Here is a 21295-nt window from a genome sequence, read left to right on the forward strand (position 1 = left end):
TTTCAGGATGATATCTGAAGGGCTCTTTCCTGTAATTCGTTTTGAAATGACACTCTGTCCTCAAGTGATGTATTTTTACGGCACACTTGTCAGACCCATAGAATTGCCTTTCACCATGTGTTTGAAAGTCTATTTTATTAAGAGATTTCTGAGGCATTTGGTGGTGCCAGAGAGCCCAGTTGTTCCCCCACACTGCTCTGGATTTATTTCTGCCCTTAAGAATCCTGGATCTTTCTTCCACCTCCACCACGGTTTTCACTGTGGAAGGCAGGTGCTTAGGTTTAATAGGATTCTAATGCCCTGTTTCCTCTCTTGCTTTCCTGCTTTTTCAGAGGACGCTGCAAGACAGTAACCAGAGGAGTCAAGTTAATGCAGTTTCTGTGCAGTAACCTTAAGGCTTTTCAGTTTTTCCTCTGATAAGGAATTTTCCCCACAGGAGAACTGGTTTGCGGTATTCTTCTATTTTCTTTCCAAGAGAGTCAAGGGATTCCTTCCAGCCATCCACTCCTACTGTCAAATTTTATAATCAACTTGCACTTCTCCGTGGCTTAAGAAATTGCCTAGCCTTTGGCACTCTTACCATAGTGTGGACATCAAAAAACCCCAAACAAACCAAAAAGAGTTTGCAGATACATGTTTGGTGTGAGTATTTAGCTTTCAATCCCCTCTTCAAGTATCTTCAGTGGTCTCTTTTTAATCTTGTTCTAATTTATATTAAAAAAGGGAGAATAAAAGTCACCCTTCAACACCTGTTCACATCTGTAATTTGGAAGTAGCTGTAGGGGTTGTAGGAAGAAAGTCTTTCCCTGGAAAAAGAAGTAACTTGGAACATTTGTCAGTTGACAAATGGTTTTTAGATCATATTAAACTCAAGAAAAATCCCTTTCTTGTCTCTCTGCAGAGCACTCAGGCAAGAAGAGCAGGACAGTTCTGTCTAGATTCAGTGGACGGACATAGCATTTAGTTTCTGGATGCACCTCCCCTTCCTCATCTTTGATTTGTCCCCTCAATTTTAGCTGTCCAGCTTACCTAACGTTGTCTTTCCTCCAGCACACTAAGTGACCCTCTCCCAGTAAGAAAGCTGACTTTTTCCCTTATAACACCGACACTCGCTGTGCAGCCACCAGCTTCACTGAGAAGTTAGCCCCCAGGTTGGTTTCTCAGGGAATTTAGTGAAGAACAAACCCCTGATGCCATTTCTTGCCTCCCTGGCTACTTTTCCATAATTTCCCCCCAAGCAGGGGTTCTTGCATTCAACTACATGTGTAGTAGCATGTCTGCATGGAGCTAGCGTGGCATACCTAGGCGCTGGTTCACGGCAGAACCTTTTAACATAGGGGAATACGGTGTGTTTGTTGTACCAAAAGTCTTCATACGAGGGCAGGCAGTCAGGCAAAGCACGAAAAAGGAATCATTGCGATTGACGTGCGTGATTGAACAGATCTCTGTGCATCCATGTCAAAGGCATTTTGTTGCAGAAGAGAATCGGAGGGTTTGGTGCCATAATTGTAACTCCTAATTCCTTATTCAAAGGCAAAACGTTAGAACAAATTGTATGTGTGATTACTAAATCAGCTTGTGCACCAGCTCTGGATTAAGACTTTGTACAGAAAGACGGACACAACACTTGGGATTTTCCCTGCATTTCGACTTTATTAAGGGACTGGGAAAGGCTGTTCCCAAGCAGAGAGGTGGAGACCTTGCTGTTGTATCGGTTCATTGTCTTAAGAAATTTTGCTAACGATAGCATCTTTTTGCCTGTGGTTTGAATAGCAGTTACATGGGTGAAGTACAGAAATCACGGAATATGTTGTTATTTCATCTTTTAAAAATAAATATTTAAAGTAATACAGAGCTGTTCCACTGCAGATCTGAAAAAGCGATTTGTAGAATTGATCATGAACAAAAATAATACAGGTTGAATTAGCGAGACCCATCACTTTTGTTTCTTAAGAATAACTTTTTTTGCTCCTCTCTTATCATTAGTCTGGATAATATTTTTTTTGTCACAGTGGTAATTGCAGCTTTGTATGCGTCACAGGCAAATCCATTCTGCAGATTTCTTTAGTTACTTTTGGAAAAAGGAGTAATCCTGAGAGTTGAAATACTTGATTGCAGTAGAGAATTTGTAATGCAAGTAAACACAAAAATTGCTCGACTACTTACTTATTTTCTGTAATAGCATTTTCAAAAATAGACTCTATTTGTTCAGTGTTGGTTTTGTTTTGGGAGGGTGTGCGGTTTTGGTTTTTGGGGGTTTTTTGGGTGTGTTGTTTGTGGGGTTCTTTTAAATCTTTGTATTGTGTGCTCAGATAAGTTGAAAGCATAACTGGGTTTTAGACCTCTGAAATGACTTTTCCATGTTTCCAAGGTAAGATTGGATTGTTTAACAATTCCTCGTTCCAGGCATCATCTTGAGCGTGTTATCATCGGTTACCCTTCAGAGGTGTTTGCATCTCTGTGTCTGGCTGCGGTTGCTTCTTCCAAGCAAAAAGTGCAGATAAGTCACGTTCAAACAAAGTTTGTCTGAAGCTGATCAAGCGTGCAGTGCAATTATTGATCCTACGGTCTACGTAATAGAAAAGTTTCAAATGCTAACTGAAATTCTAGCAGAATGCTTTAACTTTCCTTCTGATATCAATGCTTTTTTTTATTTCAGTTCTGTGGAAACTTTTCATCTAGATTTGGCACAGAACTTTAGGTAAGCTTTATATAAAATTACCCTCTTTATGTTTAGGGATAGAAACATTTTCAGTCAATAATATGTAGCAAAACTTTGCATCCACAGCAATACACTTGGGAATTCAACAAATTGGTTCAGCAAGTTGTGTTTGAGGTCCTTGGGTACATAATTTCCTTTACAGAGGACTTAGGTATGACCAAAAGTCATCGGATAGCTGATGCTGCAGTCAGAGTTGTGTAGTGCTATTTTCTTTTTAAATCTGATTTCTAGGAAATAGAACTATGGAAGAGTTACATAAAGTAGCATCTGTTTTTCTAATAGTAGCAGTTTTTCAAGCATTATCTGTACATCATGAGCTATTTATTTTATTTCCTTGGTTGATTTGCACCATTCAGAAGTTTTCCGAGTTGGATGCTACCCACAGCTGGCCAGGTGAGAATTCCCTGCAGTAGAGGAACTTCAGCTGAAAAAGTTGGCTGTGAAATCGGCTGCCTTCACGAGGACGGAGGGATGCTGGCGATGACAGTCTGGGTGCTGTCTGCCACCCTGAGCTCGCTTAGGCAGAATAGGAAGTCGTGTCACGGAGAGCAAATGACTTCTAAACAGGCTTTTAAACAAACAAACAAAAATCTTTTCCTGGGTTATTAATAGGCCCTTATAAATCAACACGTTAAAGAGTCAGTCTAATTATTTCAGTGTTGAATTTCTCAGGGGTTTATTGCAAGTTTTGCAATACTATTTTGAAAGTGTTTTTACTGGTCCGTAGTATTAGAAAAGTATGTGTTTGCTAATTGCAAGTTTGAGGGCAATACTGGGGCAATATTGTACTTGATTGAGCCGATGACCCTGTGAATATGTGACTCAGTAATTCATCTGAAGTGTGTATCCAGGGGGATGCTGCTTTTACTGGGAATATGTATCAAAACAAAATGACTTGTTAAAAATATCACCTACAGAAATGCTGTGGTACAGAGAGAGAGAGAAACTATGTTTTCATGTTACATATTTACTGACCAAGAAGTTAGCACTTACTACAGTGATTTTTTTTTTTTTTTAACATGGATTTTCCTTTTTGTCTGGCAAATATCTATGTAGAAATATTCCTATTTGTTTTCATGAAAGATAGCTCATTTTCATAACAGAATTCCATTTCACTAAAGCCAGAACGGAAAGTTAAAGCCAAAAGAACAGAGGTGGCTTGATTTTTTTTATTTAATTTTTTTTTTTGTAAGCTAAAACACTGAAGGGAACTTGCTCAAAATGCAATGTACAAAAAATGAAAGCATGGTGATCACTGGAAGGTAGTGCCTTAGGATTAGCATGAGATTGGATCATTAGTGCTTTATTATTAGTTTGTGAAATCACCGAACCTTTTGTGCTGCCCAGAATTACAAATATCTTGCCCAGCGCTGAAAACAGCTTAGCAGGTTCCTAACCAGCTGCTAATCACTAATAAATAATTCATTCTGCCTTAAATAATTGACAACCCAGTCTTCGTTCAACGACTGTTTCTGTATCATCATCATTTATTAGAAATCTGTCAAAAATTAGCTATCAAGCACTGTTTGCGTGCAAATATTTTTCTTCTGGAAAGGTAGCATGTGACTTCTAACTCATGACAAATAAAGGTAAAAGTGGGTAAGAAACCAAACCGTGCAGAAGATGTTTTTGCAAACAGGCACGGAGCGCGCTCTGCCTGCTTTGCAAATCCTGGCTTGTGATTTAAATACCAAATAAGGCGGTGACCAAAATATCTGGCTCCTTAAACATTTCTAAACCTCATTTTAAACTTTTTATTAGGAGATGTACTAGTCTGTCATTCATTCAGTTGGGGGGGAAAAAAACAACCCCACATCTATTGTGCATGTGTTAATACAACACAGCGCTGCCCTTTCTGCACGGCAGCAGCAGCATTGCCAGGTTGGTCGGTCTCTGTTTCAGTGCAGGGACTGTTTCGGTCCAGCGTGATCCCCGTCAACAGTCCAGTGCTGATCTGAAGCTGCCCAAGCTTGTAAATTAATACAATTCTTCCAAGTGCCGGCAGTTAAGAGAGAGAACGAGGAGTTAATCCTATTCTGTTTCTACCATTAATTCACAACAGAATTTGGCTTCTCTTTTCAGGGCTCTTTTCAGGTGCATTATTGTATATCACAGTTCTAGAGTTCTGTGCAAACAGATTTCCCCTTGCTCCAGGTGATGGAGCAACAAAAAAGTATCCTCGCAAACCTTTTCGCTGATCCTTTCTCACTGAAATCAATAAATAAATAAGATTCTTTGCTCATCCCAGTCAGCGCAAGAGATTTTCTTGAGTTTTAAGAAGGCCAATCAAACTTTTTACCTGCATGCCTTTAATGAGGTTATTCCCTTTTCTTGATCAAGAATTAAGGTAATTATTAATGTTGCATGGGAAGAGAGATACTAGTAATGTTCTGAAGTCTTAGCACAAAGTTCATTTCTGGACTGTCCATGCTATGCTCAATAAATCAAAATATGGAATTTGCCTTGTTTTCCAGCCAGACCACTTCTTCAACCCAAAAGAGAGATTACCATAAACTTCTTCTTTTAAGGAAGAAATATTTCTCCTTTTCATTCATTTCTTATCTCAGAGCAGGTAGGGTGTATCATTTTCCAGTTCACGACGCCTCGGGCCAGAACAGTGATAGGCCACTTGAGGTGGAAAACTAAAATTTCTTGATGATAGGGATTTTTTTATATGCATCCACTATATGTTCTTCATCGAAAGCAGCTGTTTGATTTCCCCTTTCCGCTGTTCCGCCATTGCATTCTTTTTTAAGATTTAGGAGGCATGCATCGTCTTTAAATATAGCAAGATATCCAAATCCAAACATAGGTTACTGGCTCAGAAGCAAAATGGCTTTCCAAAAATCTTTATAAGTAGAAAGCCATTATCTTTATGATTTGTGATCAAGCCAAAGGAGATTCTATCTCCGGAGCTCTCACTTGTTCCATATTCAACACACAGCCTGGATGAAGATGCCAAGTTAATAGTTAGTCGTCTGTGCCAGGAAGCACTTCACCAGTTTGAGTTAAAGGAACATTGTCGGCTCAAGATTTCAGTTTGATTGATTTTTTTAAAATGAGTTTTCTGCTGCGACACCTCATAAAAAGTAGAGCTTAAAAAGATTTGGGGGGTGTAATCCTTCCTGTTATAGGTGTGGGGGGGTTTTTTCCCCTTCTTTTCTTTCTAAAGGGTAGTTTCAGGTCATCTTTGCTAACTGAATGCATAAGATGATTTATACTCCTGTAGGTACTGTAACCTGGTCACTTCAAAGTCCAGAAATTTGATTGCCAAATGAGCGGCATGTAATTGCTTCCTCCTTCAGGCTGGCATCGCGGCTTTTTGTACTAACGCTTGTAGCAGTCGCATCGTGATCGAAAATGCCTGCTCTGGAAAAGATACTGCACCTTCTTTTCTGAGATACTAACCCATTACCTTATTAATGAAATCAGGTCAGCTTACAAGTGAGTCACTCATTTCACAAGCAGATCTCTTAAGGTTGTACACCCACGTGCGAAACAAGGTCAGGCCAACGCTCGAGGAGATGACAGAGTTCACAGATGCAAGTACTTCAGGAGCGGTGAACGGGAGGCAGTGGTTTCCTCTTAAAAGGCAGATCTTGCGTTCAACACGAGCCACTTTCTGTAACGTAAAATTTGTGGTGCTTGCCTAATTCATTTAAGAGGAATTAAAGTACTTTGACGAGTATTTTGTACAATAAACCGTAAATAAAAAGCCTTTAATAACTTAAATAAATCCCTGTGGCAGGGATGTTTGATGTTAGAGCAGATTATCTGGATCAAGCTCGTATTCTCAAAGGAGTAACCTGTCATTGCTCAGATCTCTTCCCACAAGATACAGAAAATAAAGAACTGTCCTGAAGACAACCTGAATCATGCTCCTTAACCAAGATTCATTCCTCACCTTCTCCAGCCTTATTTATTCTCTCAAGATCTTTTCTCTGACGTATCCTCCCCTCGTTTTGTTTTATAAGCCCGTCAACCTGGGAGGATGCTCTGCCACCTGCACCATAGGTAGCAAGGATTGTATTTCAGGAATTGTTACCGTTCTGGTCATTAATAACTTAGCCTTTGTCTTGGTCTCTGACTTGTCTTTCTGGGAGAAAATGAATAGGTTCATAACAGAGCATCTGTTGAGAAAAGTGGTTGTAAGTGAGAAAGGAAGGAGTCTGAGTACAGCAACACACCAGCAATTATGGGAACCTGATTGTAGGGACCTATTCCGTGAGTTGGGAGTAATCGCCTCCTTTCATTCTTCCCTTGTGGGGTTTTTTTTAATATCAAACCAATAAAATGAATATACCTTCATTTCTCCTGGGAGAAGTATATTTATGGTTGAAAACAAAAGGTGTGATTTCCAACGTAATATGCGGTCTTAGCTTTAATCTGAAATTCAAGTTATAAGCTCTCTAGTGTAAATATTTTACGGGAAACTTTTTCTCCTATAGGCTTACTGTGATAAGAGCTAATAGATAAAAACAAAGACCATAGCATGTGCAAATGTTTTCAGAGATTGTGCGCATTCATCTGTTTCACAACTGTGCTATGTTTTTGCTTCATCACGCTTTTGTGTCAATCAAATATTGAAGAATGAATATTCAGAAAAAGAAACTGGCTGTGTAATACAGCTCAAGTGCTAAAATGTCCGCTTCAATTTCAGAAGTGGAAGCATGTCCCCCATGGACATAAAGAAACAAACCGAACTTAGAAATACAGAAACACATTTAGTCTTCTTGAGCTCTTTGCTACAGTTGTGCTTTGAGTTTTCATCTCTTCTGCCGACACACCTGCATAAAATACAGACAGACACTGAGATACGGGTTGCCTTTCTGTTTTTCAGGGAGAAAGGTTGATGTGATGCTTTCCCTTATCAAACCATCTCTTCACTTGAAAAACTTCACTGTGTGTCTGCTCATATCAAATCTTAAGCTTTGGCATAATTTTACAGAAAAAACTTGCAGTTAAGTGACTCCAGAAATCGCTGCGTGCCAATCTGTCTGGGTCCAGACTCAGTTTCTAGGATTGCATAGGTGGTGTCTTCTCAGATTGAGTTGGTGCCTTTGCATCTCTCCAGAAAGCTGAGGTCGGAGACTGCAGATGTCTCCCCGTTAAGGGCGGTTTGGCACTGGAAGCATCTTCCATCGGTGCTTCATAATCTGCACAGGCAGTTGATGAATTGTCAAAAGGATTTGAAATATTACTCTCAATCTATGTGAGACATGACTTTTTATTTTTTTTTTTAAAAATCTTGGCACTTTGAGAAACTTTCTGTCTCCACCATTAAAAGCTTCAGTGGTTATAACGTACGAAAGACGTCAACCCAGGGCTCCATATTCTCTGCTTTCATGCAGGAGACATGCAAGTTTTCCATGAAGTGTCTCGTACAGGGTTTTCTTCTTCCAAAACCTTCATGTGTTAACATTAAAGGCCCACTGCAAAGGTTACTGGTCTCCGATGAGGAGGCAAGGGAAAAGCATGAGGAGTGTGTAAAGTAGTGTTTCTGAATATTGGAGGCAATACAAAAAAAGATAAATTCCACAAAACTTACACACACCTGTACAGATATACACGTGCACGCATATATCTAAACACACACGCAGGCATTATTAAGCGTTTTTATATACATATTTACATGTAGTGCTTTTAGTTATACATTTAGATATAACGAGAACTGTTTCCTTGGTGAAGTCCTTAAAAGAGGACTACTTAAAATAGGTAAAGGCTGGGCAATTTCTGTGCTGCTGAATCTTCTGATAGCCCTTTAAGGAAGTACTCGGTGAGTTTAAGAATGACATTAATTCTTTAGCATGTTTAGCAGCAGATAAAGTTATCAAAGACTATTTTATAGTTTAGTATGTAACGTACACTTCCTACACTTTTGTCTAGAACAGGATTTCTAACTACAGAGCAGAAACGGCAGTGCCCTAACTCTCTGTTTTTAAATGTACCTTTCGTGTTTTTCCCTTTCTTCTGCTTCCAGCTCCAGAAGAAGTCCGTGCAACAGTTCGGTGCCAAATGACATGAAGAGGCCAGCAGACCTGATCGGTCAGGAAGTGATTTTGGTTTCCTTCCTTCTACTCCTCCTGGTCTGGTTTCTGAATCGAGAGTTTGAAGTCAGTTACCGCCTCCACTACCATGGAGACGTGGAGGCCGATCTTCACCGCACCAAAATTCAGAGCATGAGGGATCAAGCTGACTGGTTGCTGCGGAATATTATTCCCTACCACGTGGCCGAGCAGTTGAAGGTTTCCCAGAGCTATTCCAAAAACCACGACAGCGGCGGAGTGATCTTTGCAAGTATTGTGAACTTCAGCGAGTTCTATGAAGAGAACTACGAAGGAGGCAAAGAGTGCTACCGAGTCCTGAATGAATTGATTGGGGATTTTGATGAGCTGCTGAGCAAACCGCATTACAGCAGCATTGAGAAAATCAAAACGATTGGGGCAACCTACATGGCCGCTTCAGGACTGAACACCTCGCAGTGTCAGGACAACAACCATCCCCACGGACATTTGCAGACCCTTTTTGAATTTGCCAAAGAAATGATGCGAGTGGTGGATGACTTCAACAACAACATGCTGTGGTTTAATTTTAAACTTAGGATTGGCTTTAACCACGGCCCCCTCACCGCTGGGGTCATCGGCACCACCAAGTTGTTGTACGACATTTGGGGTGACACTGTGAACATTGCTAGCAGAATGGACACCACTGGCGTCGAGTGTCGTATACAGGTGAGTGAGGAGAGCTACCGCATCCTAAACAAGATGGGGTATGACTTTGACTATAGGGGGACGGTCAATGTGAAGGGGAAAGGTCAGATGAAGACCTACCTTTACCCAAAATGCATGGACAATGGGATCGTGCCCCATCACCAGTTGTCCATATCTCCAGACATTCGGGTTCAAGTGGATGGCAGCATTGGGCGATCTCCGACGGATGAGATCGCCAACCTGGTGCCTTCTGTACAGAATTCTGATAAGATAGCCCACGGCACAGATAACTCGGAAACCAAGGACATCCTTCCTTCCACCAAGAAGCTCCAGAAAGACACGGTGAGGGCAGAGGAGAGGTGCAGGTTTGGCAAAGCCACGGAGAAGACTGACTGTGAGGAAGTGGGAACTGAGGAGGTCAATGAACTGACAAAGCTAAATATCTCTAAGAGTGTATGATGCACTGTCGGAGTTGCATGACGTGCTCTGTCAATAGAAACACAAAGACATTTGCAATTGGCAGTTTTCTTTTTCGAGAGAGACCTTCTCAACACCTGGGTTGTACGTTTGTTTTCATTTTGGCGCCTGATGCTGTGTGGATCACAGCTCTTCAGGGCTTGTTTTCATCCATCTCTCTCCTCCGTGCCCCAAATCACATCCCAAGCTCCCCAGCTCCCCGTGCAACCATCTTACAGCTGAGTAGAGGATATTAAGTGCCTTCAGATATACTCCATTGGACTCCCTGTCAAGGTACAGAGGCCCCAAGTGAAATCATAGCTTTGGGTATTTATCTAATTTTAAAGAAAAGAAAAGCTGTGGTTATATCATTTTTATTGTTGTTTCTCACAAAACACTTTTTTTGGCTAATGCAACTCCTTGGGTTTTTTATATCTCTCTGAACAATGTTTTACTGTTATCAGACCTTTTGTATGTAAACACACAGACAAATGTGCATGTATCTACCATATGAGACTGACATAAAGTGCCAGTAACGTACCACAAAAGAGTGTCTTGGCGAGGGGGTGACACAATTTGACTTTGTGTTGGGCTGGAGGAGGAGTTCTGCAGTGGCTCGACATTTAGTTAGAGTAGGCTGAACAACCGCTCTAGTTTTATTCTCCTTTTACCGATGCTTTCTTCAACCTTAACGTGCCGTTGTGTCCTTTGGATAAACTTCTTTTCCATATAGCCAATGAGTTACTGATCTGTGGGAGTGGAATAAGGGTTCGGACTTCACCAGCTCTCAGGACAGGTTTCCAGAAGCAGATGAGTGACCGTGAGAGTGTTACAATTCAGGTCCTAACGAGTCTAAAGCAGTTTTGTGTTAATCCGTACCCTAGCTGCATTTGCGAAGGTAGGTGAAGTTGGTATCCCTAAGCTGGTCTGATTTGAGAGAGAGAGGAAAAAAAAAAAGCAAAATAAATGTTTGGGGAATGCCGTTTATTTATTTATTTATTTAAGTCCTGTTTTTATTTTGTTTGGAGGTTTTTGTGTGCTTGTGCGGAAGGGATCAGGAGAGATGAATTGTTAATTGGGTTAAGAAGAGTAATAAGACGGTGTTTCAGCCTCTCTGAACTACCAACCACTGTGAGGATGTTACCTAGGCAATATTTGTTTAAAAGCTGGTGAAACTTCCGAAGCCACCAAACGCAATTGAGTACCCCAGCTTTCCCTCTGTACTGAATCAATGGTGCTGCACAATATTTTTCAGGATTTCCCCCCCACCCCCCCCGCCCTACACTGTGCTTTTGCAGCAGGGAATAGAACAGCATGCTCCCTGCGTGCCGCTGAAAGCAGGAATAGGGAAAAGAGTCCTTTCTAGTGAGCTGAGAAGCACAATAATTTCCTGGTCCTGCAGATGAGACTCTGCAGGTCCCTGGGACCGGAGACCTGCGGGAGCAGAGGAACCTGCTTGCACAGAGGGAACTGCAGGATGGGGCCTTAAAACTGCACCAGTTTGCCCTCGGCATGCTTCCATCACCTCCTTCGCTTATGTTCGATGCCCTGCTTTGGGTAATATTAATTATTCAACTATTCCAGTTCAGCTAACTCCTGCAACACCAAATAAAATGGAAGAATTTTTATGTCCGAAATAAGTTCGTTAGCCAGGGAAGAGCTGGTGAAACGCGATGCTGTGCTTTCTGTGTATTGGTGTGGGTTTTAATTCTTTCTTTCCATCTGAACTCAAGTCACATTATATCGATATTTCTTTTTATTCCCTATGTGAGTTTTGGAGTTCGAGTAATAAATACATACATTGTAAAGTTCCTATTCAGCTATTTGAGGTCCATCTGCCCTCCACAGCCAGCGCAGAGCCCTTGAAGCCTTTGTCAAACGCAAATCTGCGAGATTTCCCATCTCGGTTAGTTAAATAAGACTCTGCACACTGTTCTCGCAAAAGCTGCTGTTTATGCACCTCTAGATTGCCTTTGATATGAAAGCTATTCAAAATGAATCTTACTTGCTCGATCTGCCAGCACACAAAAAAAAATAGGGGATACTTGTCCCCATACCCTTGTGTCACAGATAAAAACATAGTTTTTATTAGTGCACAGTTCTACAGCAGCCTTCCTTCTCCATCGATTAAAACTAGCCCCGTTCCGCCCCCTCCCCGTAGTGGGTTGCACTTCCAGCTTTCAGGTAGTATAACTCTGCAAATACCTCTTGCATCCGAAGAATGTATTCTTGAAACCATTTTTAGGGTTCTCATTTCAGTTAAGCCTGTGTCAGTATTTCTTTTCTTACAACAGAGGTGTTAACGTGTCCAGAATTGTTTACATGCCTTCTAGTGTTATATTAGCGTCTCAAAGTCGTTCAAACCTTTCTCCCTTTCACTTCTTTCTCCCGATTTTATAGATGACTCTATCCAGTATTTCTGTCTCCTTGATCGGCTGTTGGCAAAGCCAGAGTTCGGTCGAGATGTGCCGGCTTCTCTCTCGCGTAAGACACTGCACGATAACCAAACCCCCACCAGCAAGAGAGGTTTGCACCCCGTGATTAAACCTGCTGAAGCAGGGCCCCGGACCCACAGCGCCTGCCGCCTTGTTGTCCAAGCAATGCGCTGCAGAATACAAAAGCCCGTAAAGTAAATAGCGCTCCCGTGCTGTCGTGGTATGGTGCTGCGGGAGCATCGCTGGTTTTCTGGTAACATTAGAATATCCCAAAAAATACCAGGGCCTCTTTTTTTGTTGCCACTAAGCAAATAAAATGCCCGAGGACAGAAGTATTAGCGGACTCTGAAATCGAGGGCTGTTGTCTGCTGTGGGAACTGCCGGCGACGTTACTCTGCCTTAACTCTGAAGCTGGGAAAAGAGTCGTAAGAAGTTGCGTAACTCATGGTACCCGTTTGCTTATTGCCACCAGAACGGCAGCAAGCGCGCGACAACTGAGACTGCAGGTCTTCTTCCTGAAGTTTTAAATCTTCTCTTTAGTGCGGCATAGGAACAAAATCGAGGAGCTAAGCTCTCGGTTCGGTTTTGGATAGCGAGATTTTCCCAGGCACGAGGAGCAAGGAGATACCTGTTTTCTATCGTAAAACAGTGGGAGCCGAACCTTTGCACCTTCCCTTTACGCCTTTGAAAAGATGTCCCGATATTCGCAAAAATTACGCTGGAGGCGTTTTTAATGGCATCGTGTGGTTCTGCGTTCCTCTCTGCAGCTGTGACACGCGTGCGCTTGCAGGAGGCCTTGATCAAAGTTTGCTTCGTTAAAATACCTTTTGTGCTTGTTCTGTTAGTGCCAGCGCAATTCAAACACGGTGTAAAACTCGAGGACTTTGGCCAGGTGCCTGGAAATGTATTCTGCAAGAATAGTCGGTGCGTTGCCGCGTTTCCTATCCTTAGGCTGGTTTAAAGGTGATAATTGAAAAATTATCCAGAGGAGAGGAGGGAGGGGAAAGATTGCTGAATATTTGTTAGCCCTGTGTCACCTTCTGCCGCAGATCACTTGCGGGAGCTGCTCCAGAGCGTAATGAGGAATATGCTGAGTATTTTCTGCAGCGTCGTCTTAATCTGCTGCTAACACACAAAAATGCTTATTTTTCTCCCAGCTACTTCTCTGAGACAGATTTCTCATTCGAAAACAAGTAAATGGCATTCCCGTTGATTTCCTTCTGGCATTTATGATTTTGAGAAGAACAGATTTTGCCTGTTATTTATTGCCTAGGATTTGGGGCCGTTCCCCTTTGCTGGAGGTAACGCAAGAGCTGCGAGCAGGGCGGGATGGGGACGGTGCCTGACTGTCCTAATCCAAAGCGCAGGAGGATTTCGATGTGACAAAATGAGGAGAGGGGAGAGGATGGACTCCCCAAGGGCTTTAAAAAAACCATAATAAATAACTATGTGGATACTCTTATTTCAGGGCTAAAACACAGAAAGGAGGCGCCCGGAGCAAAAATGAAAGGAGCTGTAAACCAAACGCTGTACTCACACCAGCTTTTAGCTAAAGAAGGGCTTATTCTCGATTAAAGAGCCAAGCTTTTAGGGTATCTAGCATTTTAAAATTGCTAACTCTTAACCCACTTCTAAAACTTTTAATTCTGAATAAGACCAAAAAAAAAAAAAATGTTGCCAGGGAGCAACATTAATTCGTGTCTTTATTTTGCAACATCACGAGAGGCCGAGCGCGCCTGAGGTTGGATATAATGCGATCAGCTGTTTAACTCTGCACCTTGGGGGGGCTTATTGCCCAATTTAATGTCTATTTTCTCCCTTCTTCCCTGCTGTGGCCTTTGTTTGCTGGGTCTGGATGGGACGCTGTCCCCGCTCCTCACCTTTGCTAAACCGCGTCTTCCGCGCTGCACAGATCTCCTTTGATATCTCGGTCCGTTTGTCTGGTCACAGCTGCAGCTTGCTCCTTGTGCGGTTCTTAAGCTGCTTGACAGGAGATAGAGAAGAGCAGCAGGCGCATCCCAGCAGTTAATTTTAAGAATTCTGTGAAAAAATACATTTTTCATCAAACCAGAAGTGAAGAAAAAAAAAAAAAAAGTGTTATTTCCCTGAGTTTTAGCAGGCGCGCAAAAGCAGAAATAAAATCCGGTGTTTGCTGTCAGTGTTGGGATTCGCTGAAGCAGCGTTCCTTTCAGTCCTGTTTTAGTTAAATATTACCAAACTGCTAAAAGTGCAGTAATTATTTATTGATGTGACTTTCCCAGATGCTGAAGATGTCGCGGGGGGTGGTTTGACTGTAAATACAGAAGGATTTTCATGTGGAAAGAGAAACAGTCGAGGTAGAGGTGCAGGGATCCCCCAGGCAGCTGCGAAAACCCAGTCGGGGTCCCAGAGCAATCCTGAGACTTGGCTTGCTGTATGTGGAACAGGAATTTGGGCAGGAAAGTCATTTATTCCAACGTGGGTTTTTTTTTTTTTCCCTTTCCAGTTCTCTCTACAGGCTGTAGCAGTCCTTGTTTTGATTTCTAGAGGAGCAACATTTAAGGGGAAAAACCTGAACTACTGTTTGTTGTTGCTGAGAATATCCTCCACTGCCAGCAGCGGCGGGATTCTGCAACGTCCTGTAAAAAAGTTGGAAATTATAACCATTACACGCTAATTCTGGCAGACGCTGTAGTTGTCCAGGTTTTAGTTTGAGTGCTCCGTTGGTCTGAGGATTTTTCGGTCGAGAGCTGTGAAATCGTGGACCATTTTCTGCTAAAATATATCAAAAAATGTAAAGGAAACTGGAGAGGTGGAAGACCACGGTGTGCAGAACTGCGTAGGATACGGCGCAACGATGGGGGTTTGGCTCGCCGTGCAAACGTACGCGGCGCGGGAGGTGCTCTGTGTGATGGTGTGTGTTTCCAGGTCTGAAATCGGCGAGAAAAGGAGAAGGTGAACGTGAACGAAAGCGTCGGGTTGTTGCGAAGGCTGATCTTTAATTTCCAGGTGCGATGTCTTTGCCGGGTGCTGCAGGGGAAGGTTTCGCGGGCGCGAAGCAGAGCCCTGGCTCCCCAGCAGGCTGAGCAAGGCAGGTTTTCTCTGGTGGGATCAGGGAGCCTTCAAATGGGCTCATTTTTTAAAAAAATCTGCTTTAATGTCACCCTCTGAACTCTGTTCAGAGTTTTGACAGTGAAAATCAGACAGGGATTTGTCTTTGTCTTGTTAGAGTTTGTTTAAAATCAAACATCAGGCTCTGAAGAGGTTCAAGTAGAAAATAAAATAGGGATGAAATATATTTTGTCCTAACAGCGGGTCAGTTCGCGTGATGCCCCGGGGAGGAGTTTTGAGGTGCTTGATAGACACTCCCTAAAGCTCTGGTAGAAAGAAAATAATGCAAGTTTTTGGTTTAAAATATTTTTCAAGTCTTTATCAGACAAGCTACACTTCTGTTTTCAGCCCGGAGTAAGTGGCTGGGCTGTATGACGTGTTTGCTACTTACCTTCGAGAGTCAACGTTAGCTTTTGAGAAAGATTATTCTGGAAAAAAATCTATCGGTAGAAGATATTTAAAGCTTTTTCTTTCCCTGGTCCCTTATTGTAGCTGCTAAACCGAGCCGCCCGGCCCGACGCAATACATCGGCCGCTCCAGATGCAATACAATACGTTTAACATCCTTTTTAGCAGCTGTGGACACGCGTGTCTCCAGGACGGAAATCGGCGGCGTTCCCGTTTTACGCTTCTGGAGAGGCCCCGAGGCTGCTGTGTCGGCTTCTCGCGTTTTAGCCTTTACGTGGTTTGTTCTGTTCTCTCCCTGTTTTCTGGCTCGCTGCAACAGCACGTATTTTAATCTCCGGAAGTTGCAGCGTTCCCTGAATCTGAAGAACTGCAGAGAAGGTCACGGCTGGGAACAGTTACTAAAATTTTAAGTTTCAGCTCTAACCAATTTGTCATGCGGCAATGAGCAGCGATGTGCAAAGTCAGAGCCGAGCGTCCCGGCGCCGCCGCTCGCACGTCCCCGATTTGAGCGTCGATTCTCAAATCCTCCTTTGGATGAGTCAAAACAAAGCGACTTTCTCGAGTTTTCCCTTCTCTTCTCCCGTAGTCACTCATGTCTTCGCTTGTTTCTAACTTAATGCATTGGCTAAATACTAGTTTGCAGTTGCAAGATGGTTTGTATCGAGTCGTCGTTGAAAGATTTAAGGGCAGGGCAGGGAAAAATGTGGCGTGTGGTACAGGGAAAATGCCTCTTTAGCATCTTTGAAACTTCACCTTCACTCGAGTGAGACCCAAGCTTCGTTTGTGATTTATTTCTAATATCAGCTGTGTAACTCCATCTTGCTGTCGCCCCTAGAAATTGTTCAAAGGAGAGGGTTTGCGGTATTGCAGCCGTCTGCTCTACATCGCTGCCTGAACCAGGATTTGGCCACCATGCAGGTACCGGCACGGTCCCACCGGCACCGTCAGACGTTTCTCTTCACGTGTGGTAGTTCAGGAGTCCACAGTTGCCAGAGTAACCTTCTCCCCTATTTAATTTCTTCTAGTTTTCAGAGACCATGTTGAGATAGATACATATATATATATATATATATGCTGAGACAGAGACTTGTTACACCCTACTGCGAGTACAGCTTTAAACTTCCAAAGTAATAAACTCCTTAAAGCCAAGAGCCTTAACAACTCCGAACATCTGCTGAGAGACAAAACACCATTTCAAGTTTGCGCTGGATATTTGGGAATTTTTCTGCTCGCTGGCGGGTGTCTCCCATTTGCGAGGAGGCAGTGGCAGCATCCAAAGATGACAAGGACCTTGGCCACCCTCACCCAGTTACCCAGGAACAGGTAGACAGGCTCTCCCCCTCCCCTTGTGCTCTCAGGAAAGTCTCCTCTCTGCCCAGGGCTGGTGTGATGGCTTTATATATCGCATTGCTCGGAAAAATCTCCTTTCCGTGAAACAGTATTTTTAACTTAGCATAAAACGTCGTCTTTGCTGGCGGCGGGGGCTGGGTTCCTCCTTTCCCGGTCCTGCGGCGTGGAGATGAAGGAGAAGGCAGGAGGCAGAGATGCGGATGAAGGGAAAGCTGGGTGTGTCGGGAAGGAGCTGGACGTGCCCCTGGAGCCGGGGGCTGGCGAGGCGACGGAGGTTTGGGCAGGTTTGCTCTGGGGCAGCTTCCCGCCGCCCTGCTCAGCTGAACGGGTCCACGGTCAGCCCGACGGCTGTCGGATGCCTTCGTAAATACGTCTTCCCTCCTGGGCTGTCGGTTTCGTTTCACATTTTCACGTGAGGAAATTCCAGCTGGTTTTTAAAACCCTGTACTATAAGTCGAGGCGTTGCTGTCCGACCCCGGCCGGGCTGCGGGGCACGCGGGTGTGTTTATACGGTATTGCACCTACGCCTCGCCCTGTACAAGCGCCGCGGTACCCGATTACAAACAGCCTGTCAGAAATTATTTTCAAAGTGAGAAACTCAAATCAGGGTTGGCTTTGGATTACTGGGAGCTGTCAGCCGGACAGCCGTGCGGGGCCGGGGGACCGGTGCGGACCCCCGACCATCCCCTGCTTTCTTTAAAAGCCGCCTGCACAGTATTTACCGAGACTTCAGCACTGCCTGGCCTTGCATAAGCACACGTGGAGATGGTCTAGAAAGTGTTGAGAACATTATCAAAATGTTATTGAATCCTGAATCGAAACATTAATTGAGAACAGTTTCCGGTTTAAAAAAAAAAAGAGGAAAAAAAGAAAAAAAAAAAAAAGCAAATTAAACCATTTTAAGGTCTCCAGGTTAGCTGGAAATTGTTTCTTCATGATGTCTCTGTTTTCTTTCTCTCCCCACCCCAGGGAAGTCCGTGTTCCCGCTACCTTCTCCCCTCCCTTCTTGCAAAAAGAGAGAACCGGTCTGTTTACACACACCGCTGGGGGAAGCTGGCAGCTTCTGCCGGGGCTTTGCTGGGGGACGGGGCTTCCTCGCAGCGGCTTCACTGTAAATATTCCGCCTATGCTTTGTTGACAAAACCCAATTGGAAAAATGTTGTATCTGTGAAATATTTAAGCTATATATGTATATAGATAAGACACGTATTATCTCTGACGCGTTACTACGGCTCTGTAATCAATTGTATATTAAACTGTTTTACTGTATGGCAGATCATTTCACGCTATCTTAGATGTAGAAAAGCTGAGAAAGTAATTCACAATACACTATGTCAACTTAAAATTGGTTCGCTTTTTTATTTTTGCTCCAGCACAACTTCAAACGCAGTCCCGTGCCGTTTGCACATTGTTTCGAAGAATAATAGTTTGGAACAGAAGTTTTTTTCAGCCCTTTGTTTTGGATCTGGCTTTTTACAATGCGTCTTTGATAAATCGCGCAACCCCCGAGTTAATTTTTGATTAGGTGCATATTTAGAAGGCATTTTAAAAGCAGAAGGAATTTGTCACATAGACCCGCTGCACTTTGATGTGTTGGTTGGCAGTAAATGACCTTCGTGTTCCCAAAGCCAGTTGGGAGGAAGACTCCGTCCTCATTTGTCTTCATTTTAATCCTGCTCTGAAGCGATGGGGAGGGGCCGTGCACCTCTGCAGCCGTCCTCTTGTCACTGCTGGCTGTGGCGGGAGGTCTCAGCGGAGACTTTTTTCGATGCTTTGGCCAAAATTGGGGATGAAGTTTTGAATAGTTGCTTTTTTCTTTAGCAGAGAGCGTGGATGGTTTCTTCTGGAATACCAGTGCCTTATTCAGTTTCTCTTAATCCGCTTAGGAGAGTGGAGTGAGGCATTGTGATCCCGGAGTAAGTCCCCAGAAAAAGAAACAGCTGAGCGGGGTGGCTGACGGAGGAGAGGAGCCTTGGTGCTTTCGAAACCCAAAATCATCCGGCCGACGGAGCTGCAGGCGTTGGGCTGCTGGAGGCGGCTCAGCAGCAAAGCCCCGGGCTCTGGCTCTCCTCTAACCCCCGCTGCGGGGGTCTCCTTTAAACATCCCGTTGTATTTTCGTTGGGTTTCACTGGGGGGAAAAAAAACCAAACAACAAACCAACCCTAATGAGTCCTGAGCCCTTGCAAAGGAAGGATTTCACCTGGAAGATCTGAAGGTTTCCTCTGGATCCGTGCCCAGGCGCTCTGCTCCTCTCCTCCTGCCCCACAACGACCAGAGACCTGCCGCCACCACGTCCTTCTCCTCCTTGCACTTGCCGACGACGGGGCCGCACGGCCGTAAGCTTTTGTACGGGTCTGGCCGGGCACCTGTGTCCTGGTGACTCGGTTTCCCTTTCCCCTGCTCTCCCCGCGGGCTGCAGCAGACCAAGAGCTTTGTCCTCCTGGAATCATGGAGAAGTGGAGTCCAGTTCCCCCAAGGGTGCCCGTTTATTGCTTTCCCTCATATTTTAAATGGGATTTTTTTTTCCCAGAGACAAGGTAAGTATCAGAGCACGCGTGTGGGGCGACTGGCTCTGCAGCCAGCAGCTGCGCTGCGTTCCTCGATGCCAGCCCAGGTTTTTAATGCCTGTCGGTGTGCGTAAGCCGTGCTCGAGTGTTCCTGGGTGTTCGCCTTCCGTTGTAGGGGAAAACTGTTCCAGTGTTATCCAGGCGGGTTTCTATTGTAGAACGTGGTGATTGTCAACTACCAAGGGATATTTTTTAATAAATCTTATCAAGGTATTTCAAATAAATCCAGTCTTCCTGTTTTCCTTTTCAGTTCTGCGCTGTCTTCTCCCCAGGTAAAGTTCCTTCTCTCTCCGCGCCTTGGTTCGTGGCCAAGAACGCATTGTGCACCGGTGTCGCATATATTGAGATACGCCCTGTTTGTTCAGTTTACGTGGGGACTGTGGGTACAAGAAAAGCCCAAAGATCTTTCAAGGACGCGTTTCGCAGCGGTTCCCGAAAGTCCAGGCTGCGTTTGTGCTCGCGCAGCCTCGGGGCGATGCGGGACGGTGGAGGACGGAGGACGATGAGGCCAACCCGGAGGCCCTTGTGTGTGTCTCTCCCATCTGCAGCTGCTGGTTTCGTCCTCCTTTGTGTTCCAAGATTGTCCCGGATGCCTGAAAGATAAGTATTACCTCACCCCTGGGGCGGGGGAGCGTGGGGGGGGGTCCCGGGCTGGTGCGCGTCCCCCGGCTGTGCTGCTCTGGGGGTCAACGGCTTCCGAGCCACCGTCAGCTCCGGGGTAATCAAGAGAAGCGAACATCCGCCTTGCCCCGGGGCTGCCGTAGCACCCGGAGCTGTCTCGTCTCGCCGTCTGCGAGCCGTCGGGTGGCTGGAAACCGCGCCCGGTGATGAATTTTCACCTTCGGGAGGTGAGAACCTGCAGGTGACGGCTGGCCTGGGCTCCGCTGGGCACGAGGACGCCTGGGCGCCCTCCGGCTCTGGTGTCATGGAAGGTGGTTGAGGAGCAGATCTGCCGGCTCCCTGGGGATCCCCAAGCTCCAGTGGTTTCCTGGGGCTGCTCCAGCTCCCCCCCGGTCTCGGGGGCAGCCCAGCTGGACACCACCTCTGCTCGAGGGGACGCCCACCTGCCTCAACCTGCTGCCCCATCGCTGAGGCTTCACCGAAGGAGCCGGTGGGCACGGCAGCGAGGGTGCTGGAGCCTGGCTCCCTGCGCCAGCAGCTGCCTTTTATTTTCACGCCATTTAAAAAGTTTTTCCTCCCATCTCTGGGGCCAAATCTTTAAAGCAATTATTTCCTGCTCCCCCCCCCCCCCCCCAGCTCTCCCTGGTTTCATAACATTTCAGTCCAGCCAAAGCCCGTGAGCAATTTGTATTCAATTCCCGTTGCCGCTGAAGCACCCGTGGGTGGCATCGTGCAACACGGATCTGCCACCGCGCTCAGGGGAGTGGGGACCTGCCGGGGCTTTGCTCGGCCGGGCCGCTGCCGGCTTTTGTTCTCACTTGTTAACCAGTGTTTTGCTTTTGGTAACTAAATTTTTGTTGCTTTGTGGTATCGAGCGGCAATTCTCATTTCACAGCTTTGCAGAGTTTATGGGAACGTAAGAGCTAGATGCAAATG

The 21295-nt window shown here is 44.8% G+C and overlaps 1 protein-coding gene across 5 annotated transcripts in view; it reads left to right on the top strand.

Moving 5' to 3' along the window:
• ADCY9 (adenylate cyclase 9) overlaps nucleotides 1-20344 on the top strand; it is a 95191-nt gene extending 74847 nt beyond the window's left edge. For 3 of the 5 annotated variants that reach the window (XM_054843635.1, XM_054843636.1, XM_054843633.1), the window contains 2 exons: nucleotides 2660-2701; nucleotides 8703-18444. In XM_054843635.1, coding sequence (XP_054699610.1) covers nucleotides 2660-2701; nucleotides 8703-9891 — 1231 coding nt within the window. In that variant the 3' untranslated portion in view covers nucleotides 9892-18444. Of the gene's footprint in view, nucleotides 1-2659; nucleotides 2702-8702; nucleotides 18445-19056 lie in introns of those variants that run through there. The other 2 variants (XR_008579454.1, XR_008579453.1) reach the window with 2 other exon arrangements.
• Nucleotides 20345-21295: the final 951 nt, after the last annotated feature.

Source organism: Grus americana, chromosome 15, assembly GCF_028858705.1.
Source record: "Grus americana isolate bGruAme1 chromosome 15, bGruAme1.mat, whole genome shotgun sequence".
Taxonomy (NCBI): Eukaryota; Metazoa; Chordata; class Aves; order Gruiformes; family Gruidae; genus Grus; species Grus americana.